The sequence below is a fragment of the Rattus norvegicus genome, chromosome 9 (assembly GCF_021556685.1).
Source record: "Rattus norvegicus strain SHRSP/BbbUtx chromosome 9, alternate assembly SHRSP_T2T, whole genome shotgun sequence".
In the NCBI taxonomy this organism is placed as follows: domain Eukaryota; kingdom Metazoa; phylum Chordata; class Mammalia; order Rodentia; family Muridae; genus Rattus; species Rattus norvegicus.
Window position 1 is genome coordinate 27,944,714 of NC_141542.1, and position 14,848 is coordinate 27,959,561.

At 47.4% G+C, this 14,848-nt stretch overlaps 1 protein-coding gene across 2 annotated transcripts; it reads left to right on the forward strand.

Moving 5' to 3' along the window:
• The first annotated feature begins 505 nt into the window (after positions 1–505).
• Positions 506–14,378, forward strand: Ncr2 (natural cytotoxicity triggering receptor 2). 2 transcript variants are annotated; one of them, XM_087568967.1, is made up of 4 exons: positions 506–867; positions 1,109–1,438; positions 4,422–4,605; positions 13,999–14,378. In XM_087568967.1, the coding sequence occupies exons 1-4, from the start codon at positions 807–809 to the stop codon at positions 14,096–14,098; spliced, it is 675 nt and encodes a 224-aa protein (XP_087425093.1). In that variant the 5' UTR covers positions 506–806; the 3' UTR covers positions 14,099–14,378. The 2 variants fall into 2 exon arrangements, with proteins under 2 accessions (XP_087425093.1, XP_087425094.1); XM_087568968.1 differs by lacking the exon at positions 4,422–4,605 and having other exon boundaries at positions 790–867.
• The last annotated feature ends 470 nt before the right edge of the window (positions 14,379–14,848 follow it).

Genomic DNA, 14,848 nt, shown 5'->3' on the forward strand with positions numbered 1-14,848 from the left:
CAGTCTTGGTAGCCAGTGTCCTTACCTGCTGAAGCATCTCGCTGTCCTGTGACAGCTCGTTTAAAAATGTGTGTGATGGCTACATCGACTTCTTAGCAGTGAGTGCGGCATGCCGGGGAGCTGGGTATATGGGGGTGACACGGGGCCTGGGGCTCCATTCTGAAGTCTTCCATGCCCAGGTTTCCCACCCCCACCCTGACCAGGCTCCTTCCCGCCCCCTTGTTCTTCTGTTCCTGAGAGTAAATGTCATCTCCTTTCCTCTCGTCACCTCTGCTCCACATGGGACAGGAGGGCTGGTCGAAAGGTTCGGACCCCTGAGGGAAAGCTGGGCTTGGAGTTCTAGCCAGGTCTCCAAAGGGCCTCTAATTCTGTCATCTACCTTCAGTGGGTCCATCTTGAGTGGATAACAGAGACTGTAAGCTGGAGAGGAAGTGGGAGAATGGGGGTGGGGGAGGAGAGATGAGCATTCTCTTAGGGGGAGGAGAAATGAGCATCCTCTTACTTCACTTTCCTCTTGGGCTTTCTCAGCCCTCCTCAGCCCTGGCCTTATGAGGCAGGAGATCACAGAGTCTGAGAGCCTTTATCTAGTTTAGTACAGGGACCTAGACTCAAAGCCTGTAGCTGGAGGATACACAGGACCACACTGGCCTTGCCTAGCTTCCCTCTCGTCTACAGAGGTCTCCGGCTTCCTCAGCAGTTCATGCAGGACAGGCTGTGGTGGCTCCTGAATCCTGCCCAGGACTGCTCTCCTCTCTTCAGAGCATCCCTCCATTCTTGTTCCCACCCCAGCTGAGGAGGAGAACTGAATGATGGCCTGGGAGGCCACATACCTGCTCTCCTCAATGCTGCTGCTGCTCCTGACCTCAGGTGAGGACAGGGGACAAGGACAGAGGGAAGGAACCGGGTTGAGGAGAGGGCAGGGGGCAGGAGGTGTGCACAATGGGGCTCTGTGCTTGGGAAGGCAGAATACATGGGAGGTTGTGGCCAGCCATTGACTGAAAGCAAATTCTGAGCATAGATACAAAGAGGGGTCACTCCCTGAGAAGGGAGCCTATTTTCTCCTGCTGCTGCAGAGGATGGGGCTCTGACACGAAGCATGTATTCCCAGGCTCCTGGGCACAGGACCCAGAGGTACTTCGAACATGGGAGGGCAAGACTGTTTCTGTGAAATGCAAGTATAATCCCAGATACCGCCTCAGTGAGAAGACCTGGTGTAAGGAAATATCAGAAGTCGCTTGTCAACCTTTAGTGTCGAGTGTCAGCAGAGGTGTTGAGAAGCTAAGATTCTCCATCCAGGAATATTCTCGGTTCAGGTTCTTCACTGTCACCATGACTGAGCTCAAGATGGCCGACTCGGGCATCTATCACTGTGGATTCTTTAGAAATCGTAGAAACTTCATCAGTATTCTCAAAACGATCCGCCTAGTGGTGTCAAAAGGTGAGCTTCCCCTTTCTATGTCGTTTTTAAGCCTTCCTGAGTCACAAGGCTCGAGATTGGAGAGGACTCAAGAAACTGTGTCCTCTAGTAGAGGGCTTCTCAACCTATGGGTCAAAAGCCCTAGTGGGGTCACATATCAGATATTTACGTTGTGATTCATAACAGTAGCAAAATTACAATCATGAAGTAGCAATGAAATATCTTTATGATTGGGGTTTATCACAACATGAGGAAGTGTGTTAAAGGCCCAGGGCATTAGGAAGTTTGAGAATGCCTAGGCACTCTGGTAGCTGAAAACTGAGGCACCAAAAAAGATCCCTCCCACAAGGCCATCAGCTTGTTAAGTTTGGGGCCAACCCTAGGAGGCTTGCTGGCCTCTGAGGACACTGGTAAGCACCAGTATCTCTGAACATTTTTGCTGCTGTTGCTAACAGAAATCTTCCATGCGCTCATGCTATGGCAGACATGCAAATGTTCTTTTGGGACTCAGTTCTCTCCTTCTACCATGTGGGCTAAACTTAGGTCATCAGGCTTGGCACAGAGAACCTTCATCCGCTGAGCTATCCCATCTACGCCATTAATGTGGAAGAATCTTAAAGTTCCCTAAGGCTTTCACAAACTTCCATTCCTGAGTGTTCCTTGAGTATAATTCCACGAGAGCCCTCTCCAGGGACGGTGGGCTCCAGCACACCATTACCTCAGAGCAGAGGGAGGTGGTCACATGACAGAGAGGAGGCAGAGAGACAGTAAAGGAGACTCTGGAGTGAAAGATGTGAGTCCTCATCCTGGATCCACCATTAATAAGTAAGAACCTGTGAGCTTTGGCATGGCAGCCCTGAGACCTTCACTGGTCCCTAGACCCCTTCACAGCTCATTCTGAACACTGCAGGGGTACCAGGCTCCTTGCATTTGTCTATGATGTTCAGAGCTTCAACAGAGCCCTCTCCATGATGCCTACACATTTGGTCAAGTAAGTACCTGAAGGTCAGTCCCATCCGAGCTTTGACCCCAAGTCTATTCCATGTAGAAGACATATTAGGTATCATGGTAGTTTGAATGAACTACCCATGGGCTCCTACAGTAGTAGAGGTGTGGCCTTGTTGGAGGAAGTTGAAGTCATGAGCGTGGGCTTTGAGGTTTCAGATGCTTGTCAGGTCCAGGGTTCCTCTTTCTTCTTGCTGCCTTCAGATCCAGATGTCTCCAGCACCATGTCTACCCACAGGGCCCTTTGATTCCCTCCAAGATGATCATGGACTAAACCTCAGAGCTGCAAGCCAGCCCCAGTTAATTGTTTTCCTTTGTAAGAATTGTCATAGTCATGGTGTCTCTTCATAGCAATGGAAGCCCAAATTGAGACAAGTGTAAAAAGTATGTGGCGTGTTCAAATGTAGTGCAGGCAGGGCTGGAAAGACAGCTCTGCTGGTGTAGGGCCTGACATGCACATGGGGGTTCTAACCTCAGTTCTAACAGTAAAAAGCCTGAGGTGGTGGCCTACACTAATAATAGATCCTTGAGACACACTGGCCAGCCAGCCTAGCTAAATCAGCAAATTTCAAGAAGAAGATGAGACACTCTGCCTCAAAAAGTAAGGTACCCTGAAGGATGACACCTGAGGTTGCTATCTAGCCTCTACATGCATGTACACCCTCACACATGTATATGCACACTCACATGACAATTTCTATGCACGCAGACACAGGGATCATTTAAAGCGTTTGAGTTCCATGGGCCACATGTCTCGTGGCTCTTGCAAATAAAAAAACAAAATGAGACACGACTCTCTCTGAGCTCTGAGGAAAACCAATTCATACTTCAGCCATCCTTTCAGGCTTCCGGAGTACACGCTGATGGTGTATAGAGAGAGCTAGGTCAGGTAAGGATACCTTGGAGGCCAGGGTTTCTAGCAGCCTGGCTTTCTCCCACAATCTTCATCTGAGTTTCAGGACAATAAGAAGTGGATTTCCCTTGGGTAGCACAGTTCAGTAAAAGGTAAGCAGTGGACTTGGAAGACAGTCGGGTCCCATTTCCCAGATCTCTAACTAGAAGTTACATTCTTAGGAAGCCTCTTGCAATCTACCCTCCTGCTCCCAAGATGCCATCGGTGGCCTTACCTTGGGCTTCTAAACTGTGCATCGCAGGCCTTGCTGTGGGCACAAACAACTTAAAGGTCTTATTTCAAATGCAGACCCTGCCTCAGTAGACTAGAAGTGACACTTGCTTATGAGGAAAAAGTCTCTAGGCTCACTTCAGTAGTGACAAACGTACTTACAAGTCCCCACTATGAAATCTGAGTTCTCTGAGAAATAGCCTGTGCCTTGCAGGGCTCTACATCCCCAGCAAGTAACAGTGGATGTGTCAGGGATGGCAGAGAGCAAAGGAACAGGCCTCACTTCCTAGAACCAGGAGAATCTGTGCCAACCCCAAGACGGGGCTCAGTTGCAATACACCAGTAAAGGACAGGCTGAGAGTGATGTGACTTCCACAGGCAGAGGGAACAATGTCAGGAGAGCATGGGGCTGGTGGAGAGTGAGCTGCAGGCAAGAGAATTCCCAACTCAAAGGACCAAGAACTCTTTCCCCATTCCCCTCCCCTCTTCCTCCTTTTCTCCTTCCGTTCCGCTTTTATTGCCTCTGACTCAGGATGACTTCATACTCTTTCTTTGGAGTTTAGCAAAAGAAAACCTTGTTTCTTGGATGGCAATGTTTATTTCCATCCTCAGCTCCATTGCTTTTCACCTGCTCATCTGTCCATCTGTCCATCATTCTTTCCGTTATCCATCAATCTATATTTACATACATACATTTGTTCCTCCATCCATTATCCATCTATCTATCTATACATACATACATACATACATACATACATACATACATACAAACAAACATACATACATCTCTCCCGCCATCCATCTCTCATCCATCCCTCCATCTTTCCGTCCATCCACCCACCTACCCATTCATTATCTATACATGTCTTCCTGCAGTTTCTTCAGATGTGTCCATTCCTGACATCATTCCTATTGAAAAGCTGACTGCGGTTTCCATCCTCGTTACCACAAAATACTCGCCCAGTGACACAACTACGACCCCATCCCTACCCAAGTCCACTGCTGTTGTTTCCTCTCCTGATCCTGAAGTCACCGTCAAAAATGGGACAGATCCTACCAGGTATAATTTCTTGGCTCCTGGCTTGGACACCCTTCATTTCATCATCCTTGTGTTGAGAGGATGTGGGAATGAGGATGTGGGGTGGGTGGAGCAGGATCAGATTTGAGTCACTTCAGTCTCTGTAGATATTTCAAGACATGGAGGAGGTGACTGGCTGTATAGGAGGCTCCTGTCCTCCCTAGCTCGCTCTCATGTTTTCTTGCACATCAGAGTAGTGGGGGGGATGGAAATGGCATTTTTGATGAATGCTGTTACTCCTGCCAACCCAGAAGCAGGACAGATTCTAGACCATATGTGTATGTAACATTGGGTGAGCCAGGGACCCTGTGACCCAACAGTTCCGAGGGACGCTGTTGGAATCCCAGATCAAAGCTAGAGGAGGCTACCAACTGCCTCCCTGGATATTGTATGACAACCATCACTAGTACTGCTCAGTCATTCTGTTTGACTTTACTTATTTGTTTCATTTGATTTTAATGATGGTGGGAGCACCCTCCCATAGACACAAGGCACATACTACCATAGACTGAAGGAACGTCAGTTTGTGAAGTGGTTTGCACTTTTTTCTGTTTGTACTTCTAGGGATTAAACTCGCCAGAGCTCCTGGTTTCTGTATAAGCTAAAATAAGGTTTTTCAGGAGATTGTTAACCCATGATTATGTCAGTCACCTTTCATCTTTGTATGAGCGCCTGAGACAATAGGTTTAACGGAGGATGGGTGTACTTTGTCTCCAAGTTCTAGAGGTTTCAGTGCATGGCTTTGGGATCACAGAGAACACAAGATATACCCACAAGGCATATCATGTCACCTATATTCCCAGTATCTGCACCCTCTTCTGGCTCTCATGGGCAGACATTTCACCTACACAGTGCATAAACATATCAGGCAAGCACACATATACATAAACAAGAATAAATAAAAGATTTGCAGATGATCCCCAATGTTGAAATGGGGTGGTGGTACTGCAGGGCGGCCATCTTGGGTTTAGTTTATTAAAACATTTCCTCTATGGCCGATCATTGGCTCAGAGAATGGGCTAAGGATGCACAAGAATCTGTTTCCATCTTCAGCATCTAGAAAAAACATATTCCTAGCAAATTAGATGTGGTGCGTTCATGGTACTCATTTCTCTGAGAGTGTAGACTCCTGTTCCAGGCTTGGAGGCAGGCCTAGTGTTTCCCCTCTTCGCATTGTTTGCTTGGTACCAGGTCAAGTGTCTGGCACAGGGTAGGTACTTATTCAGCCTTCACGGACTCAATAACATTTGCAATCTAGTGAGTGTTAGCACTGATCTTTCTTTTCTTTTTAAAAATATTAACTTTTCATTGCACCTGCGTGCGTGCGTGCGAGCGTGTGTGTGTGTGTGCATGTGTGTGAGTGTGTGTGTGCATGTGTGTGTGAGTGAGTGTGTGTGTGAGTGTATGTGTGTGTGCATGTGTGTGTGAGTCTGTGTGTGAGTCTGTGTGTGTGAGTGTGTGCGTGTGTGTGAGTGTGTGAGTGTGTGTGTGTGTGTGTGTGTGTGTGTGTGTATTAATTGTACACCTGAGTTCAGGTGCTTGAATAGACTGCAGAGGCATCTGATCCCTTGGGGTTAGAGTTACAGTAAGCTGTGAGCTGCCCAATATGGCTGCTGGGAAATGTAACTCAGGCCCTCTGGAAGGGCAGTATATGCTCTTAACCACTGAGCCATCTTCCCAGAAGTTACTTTTTCTTCCTTGCCTTTATTTTCCAAGGCACAGGAGGCAGGCGCCCTGCTCACATTCTGACTACCACTGTACCTCTTCCACCCCCTAACTTTATCCAGTGTAGATATTACGTGGGATCATGCACCAGTTCTGATCATTTTGGTCAGAGTCCAGACAGGACAGCAGCAGCCATCCCAGCTGTCCGTACAGAGAATTCTGGGATTCAATGAGTTCTCTGCCTGTGTGACAGAAGAGCAGAGCCCCTGCCCTGTTGATGGGCAGGCATTGTAGGGAGCCCCCTCCTCCTGTGGCAGGGACTTCCTCATAGGTAGGGCATGGGAAAGTAAACCTCATGAAAATGTCTAGGAAGTAGTCCTTGGAAGAGTCATTAGGGAAATGAGGCTGGGCAGGGAAGGAAATCAATAAAGGGTCATAAACAGGGCCAGCTTCCCAGGTGTGCTGTAGTGTGGGTCACACAACAGAGTCTGGTGAACACCTGAACTTGCTTCTATCAGAGGCAGAAGGCCTGGTGTGTTCATACCCCTGCATCCAGTCATTGGGTGAGGGCAGCCCTAAGCAGTGCATGGGTACATGGTGTTTGTCTTAGTCAGGGTTTCTGTTCCTGCACAAGCATCATGACCAAGAAGCAAGTGGGGAGGAAAGGGTTTATTCAGCTTACACTTCAATGTTGCTGTTCATCACCAAAGGAAGTCAGGACTGAAACACACAAGTCAGGAAGCAGGAGCTGATGCAGAGGCCATGGAGGGATGTTACTTACTGACTTGCTTCCCCTAGCTTGCTCAGCTTGCTCTCTTATATAACCCAAGACCACCAGCCCAGGGATGGCAGCACCCACAATGGGCTGGGTCCTCTCCCCTTGATCACTAAGTGAGAAAGTGCCTTACAGCTGGGTCTCATGAAGGCATTTCCACAAGGGAGGCTCCTTTCTCTGTGGTAACTCCAGCTTGTGTCAAGTTGACACACAAAACCAGCCAGTACAGAGACCTAGCACCTCAGGGGCCCCACAGTCTGTGCAAAGTCTGGGAAAGAGATAGGTGAAGTGCTGCCCTGAGGATGTGCCCTGCAGCCCAGTGCATGACAACAGCTCACAGCTCCAGGAAACACAAGAGAACCCTGGCAGCCTTGACTTGGGAAGCAGTGCAGTTAGCCAAGGCCAGAAGCAGGGCCTTTCTAGCAGCAGGTTCCTCTGGGGGCCGAGGCTGGCACCAGGGAAGGTACTGTGGCGACCACAAGATGAGAGACAGGAGCCAGCCTCCCTGCACTGGTTACCGCTCCAGCTCTGTCAACTGCTGACCTTACCAAGTGGCCTTGGGGATATTGTCACCCTGATAGGAGACAGGCAGGAGGCTGGAGAGGGTGTCAGCACAGAGGGGCATGTAACCCCAGTCTATCAGCATTTGCATGACTACATGAACTTCTTCCAAGATTATTATTTTGATTTATTCTTTAACTGAGCTCAATTCCATTTCCTAGTGATTTTCCATGATACCTCCACCATATCTATCTATCTATCTATCTATCTATCTATCTATCTATCTATCATTTATCAATTATTTCTATATCTATACTGTATCATGTAGTTTCTACTACCTCACTTAAAGCTCAGGGCATATCTCTCTTTTTTTTTAGATTTTATTTATTCATTTTATATATGACGAGTACACTGTCACTGTCTTCAGACACACCATAAGAGGGCATCAGATCTTGTCACAGATGGTTGTGAGCCACCATGTGGTTTGGGGGATTTGAACTCATGACCTCTGGAAGAGCAGTCAGTGCTCTTAACCACTAAGCCATCTCTCCAGCACCAGGGCATATCTCATGACCAGCCACCACCCTGGTTCCCTTGGTTTCGTGGACGGAAGACGTGTGTGTGTGTGTGTGTGTGCGCGCACACACACACACACACACACACACACACGCTCATTTTTAACCTGCCATATGGTTCAGTAGCTGGCCTCTTTTAAACCTTTACTCCTTGCTCAACACTAAAAATCTGCCCTCAGCTTAGCTGTGTTTCTAATCTCCTGCCTGCTACCCCAGGCCCTATCAGGGATGTGGCTAAAGTCACTCAACGTGAGATCTCACATGGCTGAGGGCTCTCTTTCCCCCTGAAGCATGGTGAATTCCCTTTCCCTATTCCTGCCTGCCTGTAGGAACCTAGAAATTCCACCTTTTCTTCCCAGTCATTGACTGGGGTCATCTTTATTGATTGATCAAGAACCAGTTGGAGAACAGGACCATCAGGATCACATGGAAATTTCCAATCAAAGCATCATAACCACCCCCTACACTACATATACTATATATCTATACATATATCTAATCTATATCTCTATGTGTCTAACCTATAGGTCTAGACCTCTACACTTCTACATTTCTATATGTCTAATCACTAGCCATGGTTGGAGCAGGGCTGTAGTGTGTGCTCAGACCAGCAGGACTTTACACTGCTCTGTATAACTACACTACAGGGTTACCCACTAAGCTTTAGTTAGTAAGCAGGTCATTGACCAAGCCATTCCATTCTTTTTTTTTCTATTCTTTTTTTCGGAGCTGGGGATCGAACCCAGGGCCTTGTGCTTGCTAGGCAAGTGCTCTACCACTGAGCCAAATCCCCAACCCAAGCCATTCCATTCTTATTTATTTACACAAGGTCTCATCTTGTTGCCCATGCTGCCTCCTGTGGATTTGTGATCTTCTGGCCTCAGCTCACCAATGCTGGGATTATGAGCATGAACCATTTCTGGCTTTGTTAGCCAGTATGTTGTTATATGTAGAGCGTATGATGGCCTTGTGCTTACATGTAAGCAAGCACTGGGGAACCAGTCGTGCTAAACATGCATTGCTGTCTCTTCAAAGGAAGAGATGAAAAGCCTGCCTTCTGCCAGAGATCAGGGAGTGGTCACCTCTCTCCTCACAACCCTACCCATGTGGTTAAGTCACACCTGCCTGGCTGCCCCCTCCCCACCACAACTGTTACGTTTATCTCAGTCATTCACCCAACATCCTCATCTCGAGCACTGTTTCTCAGGCAATAGAACCCATCTTTATGGAGCATGTCATTTGTACTTTGGAACTGAGAATGGGATCCACAATGGAGGTGTTAGAGGAAGGATTGAAGGAGCTGAAGGGGTTTGCAACCCCATAAGAACAACAATACCAACCAACCAGAGCTCCCAGGAACTAAGCCACCACCTAAAGAGTACACAAGGGCAGACCCATGGCTCCAGCTGCATATGTAGCAGAGGATGGCCTTGTTGGGCACCAATGTGAGGAGAAGCTCTTGGTCCTGTCAAGGCTGGATCTCCTAGTAAAGGGGAATGTCAGAGCAGGGAGGCAGGAAGGGGTGGGTGGTTGGGTGGGGAAACACCCTCATACAAGAAGGGGGAGGGGGAGGAGATAGGGGGTTTATTGATGGGAAACTGGAAAAGGGGATAAGATTTGAAATGTAAATAAAAATATCCAATTACAAAAGAAAAAGAAAATACAGAGAGAGAAAAAAAAGAGTTTCGGTATCATCATGTTATATAAGCTTTGTTGTATACACAGGATTGAGTTAATTACAATCAGGAACCTCTTTTTTCTAATTGTGCTGTAGTTAAGTTTGCCTAAAACAAACTGCTCAGGGTCAGACTTCTAAGTTTCAACTAACACCAACCACTGAATTTGTGGATCCAGCTGTCCTTCTTGCCTCACGCAGATGGACACTCTGCTGGCCATGGATTTGCAGAGACCCCCACAAGTATATGTCATAAATACTCCATGTGGCCTCCCTGTGATTCACTGTCACCTGTTCCTTTTGTCTCTGTGTCCTATCATGCAGAGTCTGTGTGTCCTCATCTGTTTCCCTATCTGCCCAGGGTCAGGCAGGGCTCGTTCTTCTCTGTGGGTCTATTTTCTAAGTCTACCTGGAACTTGGCTAAACTCATGACAAGTCCAAAGTGGGCTTTTCAGTGACGTTGGGTTCTTCCTGGTTTATGAATGGGAAAATGAGGCTAAGGTGCAGTGACTGTCCCCAGAAGAGGGTCAGAAGGCTGACCACAGAGATCACTTCCCTAGATGTGGTCCTCACTCATTTCACAGAGAAGGTTAAGATGCTGGGTTAACCCTTCCTCCTTCATTCATCTTCCGGACCTGAGCTCTGTGCTCTCCACAGCACGCATTTCTAATTGGTAATGCCAGGAAGTGACCCTCTGAACTGCACAGGGCCAGAGGCTGTGGGGAAGCTGTAGGAAGGACCTGGGTTGAAAGATGGTGTGGGAGTGTGGGTGGCCACTGCACCGACCTTGAGGTGATGTGACTTACAGAGGCAGCCGGAACAGTGCCAGGGAGAGGATGGGGCCGCTGGAGAGTGAGCACCAGCCAGCGATAGAATTATTGCCACAACTCAAACTGCCCAGAAATCTTTTCTCATGCCTCTTCCCACCCTTCCTCCTTTTCTCCTTCCATTCTTTCTTTTTTACTATCTCTGGCTGAGGATGACTCTGCACTATTTCTTTGGATTTTGGTAAAAGAAAACCTTGCTTCTTCCGTAGCAGTGTTAGTTTCCATCCTGAGCTCCATTTTCTCTCTCCACCAATTATCTTTCCACTTCTCACCCATCCATTTATCTGTCCATTCCATGTGCCATCTTGCAGGTGATTCAAGTACTACTGTCTATTGCAGGTTTCCAACTTTGAGAGCTCATACACGTAGTCCCACACAGGACCCACTCTCCATTGCCAAGTCAACCGTTGTTGTCCTCTCTCTCCAGACCCTGACGTCAACTTCACAAACATGACAGGTGTTACCAATATGTTTTCAGGCCACCGGGCTCTTTGTTTGAATACGTTTTGTCCCCAGCCCTTGCCCAGAAAAAATGTGGGAGATAAGAATGAAGCCAGGGAGGGGAAGGCTGAGGCAGGAGTGAACTCAAGTCACCCCAGTCTGTGTAAAAATTCCCAGAGAGCTGACAGGTGGTGACTGACTGGGAAGGAGGATCATGTCCTCCCCAGCTCACCTTCTACATTTCTTTTACACCAGAGTAGTAAAAGGAAGGAAGTGGCATATTTGACGAAGCCCATCTGCCCTGCCAACCTAGGAGTGTAATGATGTAGTGAAATACCCTGAGCCTGTGTTCTCATGGCAGGTAAACTGCGTGACTTCGAACAAGTCGGGAACCTCTGTAGCTTTAGTTTCCTGTAGTGGAGGGACACCAGAGCAGAAGGGACACTAGAGCAGAGGGGGAGGGACACACAACTCTTTTTTGGAAACAAGATCTGTGTAGCCTTGGCTGTCCTTGACCTCTGTGTTGACCAGGCTGGCTGTAAACTCGAGTGCTGCCCCCAAGTGCTGGGATTCAAGGCATTTGCCACTGTGCCTGCCGAGTCCCTCAGCTCTTACAGCTATGGTGAGGACTCTCTTGAGTTTTTTGCTTTTGTTTTGCTACGCTTTGCTTTGCTTTGCTTACTTAGTTTGTTTTCTTGTTTGATTTCAACACTGGTGTGAGCACCTTATTCTACATGGACGGAATGACAATTTCTGGACATAAATTCTCACCGTTGTTGTTGTTTTTGTTGTTGTTGTTACTAAAGCCGGGGATGGAAATTAGGGCCTCACCCATGCAAATAGATGCGTTCCCTCCAAGCTCCACCCCTAGCCACTGGTCTCTGGGTTTTAGAATAAGATTTTCAGATTTCTATCAGGCAATTGTGTTGGCCAGCTTCCCCTCACTGTAACAGACCCTGCAGGCTAATCAATTTATAAAGATGAGAGGAGCCTAGTTTGTCTGGGAGCTGTAGAGGCCTCAACACACGGCTTTGAACCTGGGACAGGCAGCACGTGGCAAAGCCTTTCTCCATAGCCGGGCTACGAAGAAAAAAAGAAGTGGAGACTGGGTCCCATTGTCTCCTTGAGGATGGGGGAATGGATAGATAATGGATATGTGTATGGAGAGGTGATGGCTGAAGAAACAGGTAGGAAATGCAATAACTAAATGGGTGAATGAATTGGTAGATATCACCAATGATTGATAGATATCACCAGTGATTGATACAAATCGCCAATGACCTGAAGTCTCCGATTAGTCCCAGTCTATCTCATCATCATAATTATCTCATGCTTCGTCGCGTCTGTTTTAGTAAGACTCTTGTTCTCTTGGTGCTGAGGACAGAACCCAAGGCTTCATGAGTCCTTAGCCCATGCTCTGAGCTCCACACGAGGCCCCAGCACAAATATTTTAAAATTCTAAGCCTGCATTGACTAACTTGCAGTAAACCTGACTCACTCTGCACTAAATAAGTTCCAAATTATGGATTTCAGAAGACGGCTTGTACGTGTGATGATATCCAGGGTAACATACATGCTCAAATTTTCATGGAAATTGTATAGGGATAAATAATTTTTTTAAATGGACTGCAGAGAGGACTCAGCAGTTAAGAGTACTTGCCGCCCTTGCAGAAGACCCGGGGTCAGTTCTGAGTGTTAATGTCAAGCAACTCACAACCACTTATATAATAACCAGTCCAGAGGCATCCCGCACCCTCTTCTGACCCCTGTGGCCTCTGTGCTCACATGCACAAACCTGCATATGAGACACCACTATGTACACATGAATAAAAATAAAAATAAAAACTTAGAGAACTAAGAGTAATATCAATGACTAATAACTGACAAAGGATTGTGCTTCTCTGACTGATGGGAAATTTGGCATTTGTTGACATTAGAATCACGGATACTAGATACTGAGGTTGAAGGACAATCTTAGCAGACAAGATGATGATGTGCAGTGTAAATTTTAAATAATCTGCAAAATATGATGATCAGAAGGTGGCTGGTGTGGCTGATGATATACAGAGGGACATGTATGCTCAAATTCTCTGGGGAGATTATATACAGATAAATGATTTTTAAAACAGAATTAGTGTCATGCTAAAATAGGTCTACGCATGGATAAAGACTGGACAAGACGGTGAGGAGTCATTTTAGATTAGTCGGAATGAAGTAAACGTTTTCTCTCTGTGTTAATTCAGCATTTAAATGAAGATACATCAAAATTCAATAGGAAATGCATCAAGTTTGTGGCTCTTGATGCTGCTTATTGGTGTACGCTGGATCTGATGTGTTCTGCAGAGGCCCAAGTTGGTTTAGTCACCCGAGTGGCCCTCAGTCACTGAGGAGAGAGTAGTAGAAACTTCAGAAGGCTCTGTGTACTCTATGTGGCCCTTGTCTGATTCATTGTCATCTGCTCCTTTTGTCCCTGTGTCCTATCACACAGAGTCCGTGTGTCCTCATCTGCTTCCCTATCTGCCCAGGGTCAGCAGGGCTCGCTCTCCTCTCTGGGTCTATTTTCTACGTCTATTGCTCTCTACCTGGAACTTGGAGAACCATTTTGCTAAACTCATGACAGTCCAAAGTGGGCTTTTCAGTGACGTTGGGTTCTTCCTGGTTTATGAATGGGAAAATGAGGCTAAGGTACAGTGACTGTCTCCAGAAGAGGGTCTGAAGGCTGACCACAGAGATCACTTCCCTAGATGTGGTCCTCACTCATTTTGCAGAGAAGGCCAAGATGCTGGGTTAGCCCTACTTGTTTCATGCATCTCCCAGACCTGAGCTCTGTGCTCTCCACTGCCAGCATGTCTAATGTGGGACGATTCTGCTGCATGGGTGGCCATTGCAATGACCTTCAATCTCTTCTCTCTGCAGGGGCTGTGTATTCAGTGTGGTTCCCGTGGTCTGTGCACTTCTCATCAAGAATGTGATCTTCATCGTCTTATTTGCTGTCACACAGAGGTCATTTGGATGACAGATCTTGAAGCTACACAATAGTGACCTTCAGCCATGTCTCTCACAGAAGGAGCTGACATGGGGGGCTAAGGAGGACCTGTGACACGAATTGAGCCTGTAATCATAGGTGACATCTAAGGCTCAGGATGTCCCCACCTGGCCCTGCCCACCCTCCTCATCTCATCCATCATTTAGGGAACGTATTCTGCACCCTCAGGAAAGAGGAACCAATTCCTAGAACACTCTAGTCATTCCCCCTAAATATGTGGGTTTGTCTGAAATAAAGACAGAGCAAAGTACTTCCCCCTGTCTCCTTTTGGGGCAGTCATGAAGATTATGGTTTCCATGCTATCCCCATCCCTCGTCCTTCCCCTGGACGGTACAATTCTAGCCACTGGGCAGGTCCCTTGCTCATGAAGCAGCCTGCACTCCCACCTCTGGGGCCTTCTGCTCTGGGAGTCAGACACTCAGATTTCTGCCTTCACCTGTGCTCCTCGGAACACTCCCAACCATGGATCAAGAAGACAAGATCCCACCTTGACAATAATGCAACTGGGAGAGAGGAATCAAGATAAACTGGGAAACTGCTGTTGCCTGGGAAACACCTAGAGAAGCAGATGGCATCTGTAGGTTTGGATCAGTACAGCACATCAACATGCTGTGCTCATTTTATCATTGACTCCTCAGTGCATCCCATGAGCGTCAAGGAGTGTGTGAGCAGAGTGAGGCTGCAGGAGTGAGGCCATCACCTCTTGGCAAGAATGAAATG

Bases quoted from the DNA above. Each gene is read 5' to 3' on its own strand.
- Ncr2 (XM_087568967.1), top strand. From the start codon at position 807: ATGATGGCCTGGGAGGCCACATACCTGCTCTCCTCAATGCTGCTGCTG. The intron at 868-1,108 runs GTGAGGACAGGG...ATGTATTCCCAG, and splicing joins GCTGCTGCTCCTGACCTCAG to GCTCCTGGGCACAGGACCCA. The intron at 4,606-13,998 runs GTATAATTTCTT...TTCTCTCTGCAG, and splicing joins AATGGGACAGATCCTACCAG to GGGCTGTGTATTCAGTGTGG.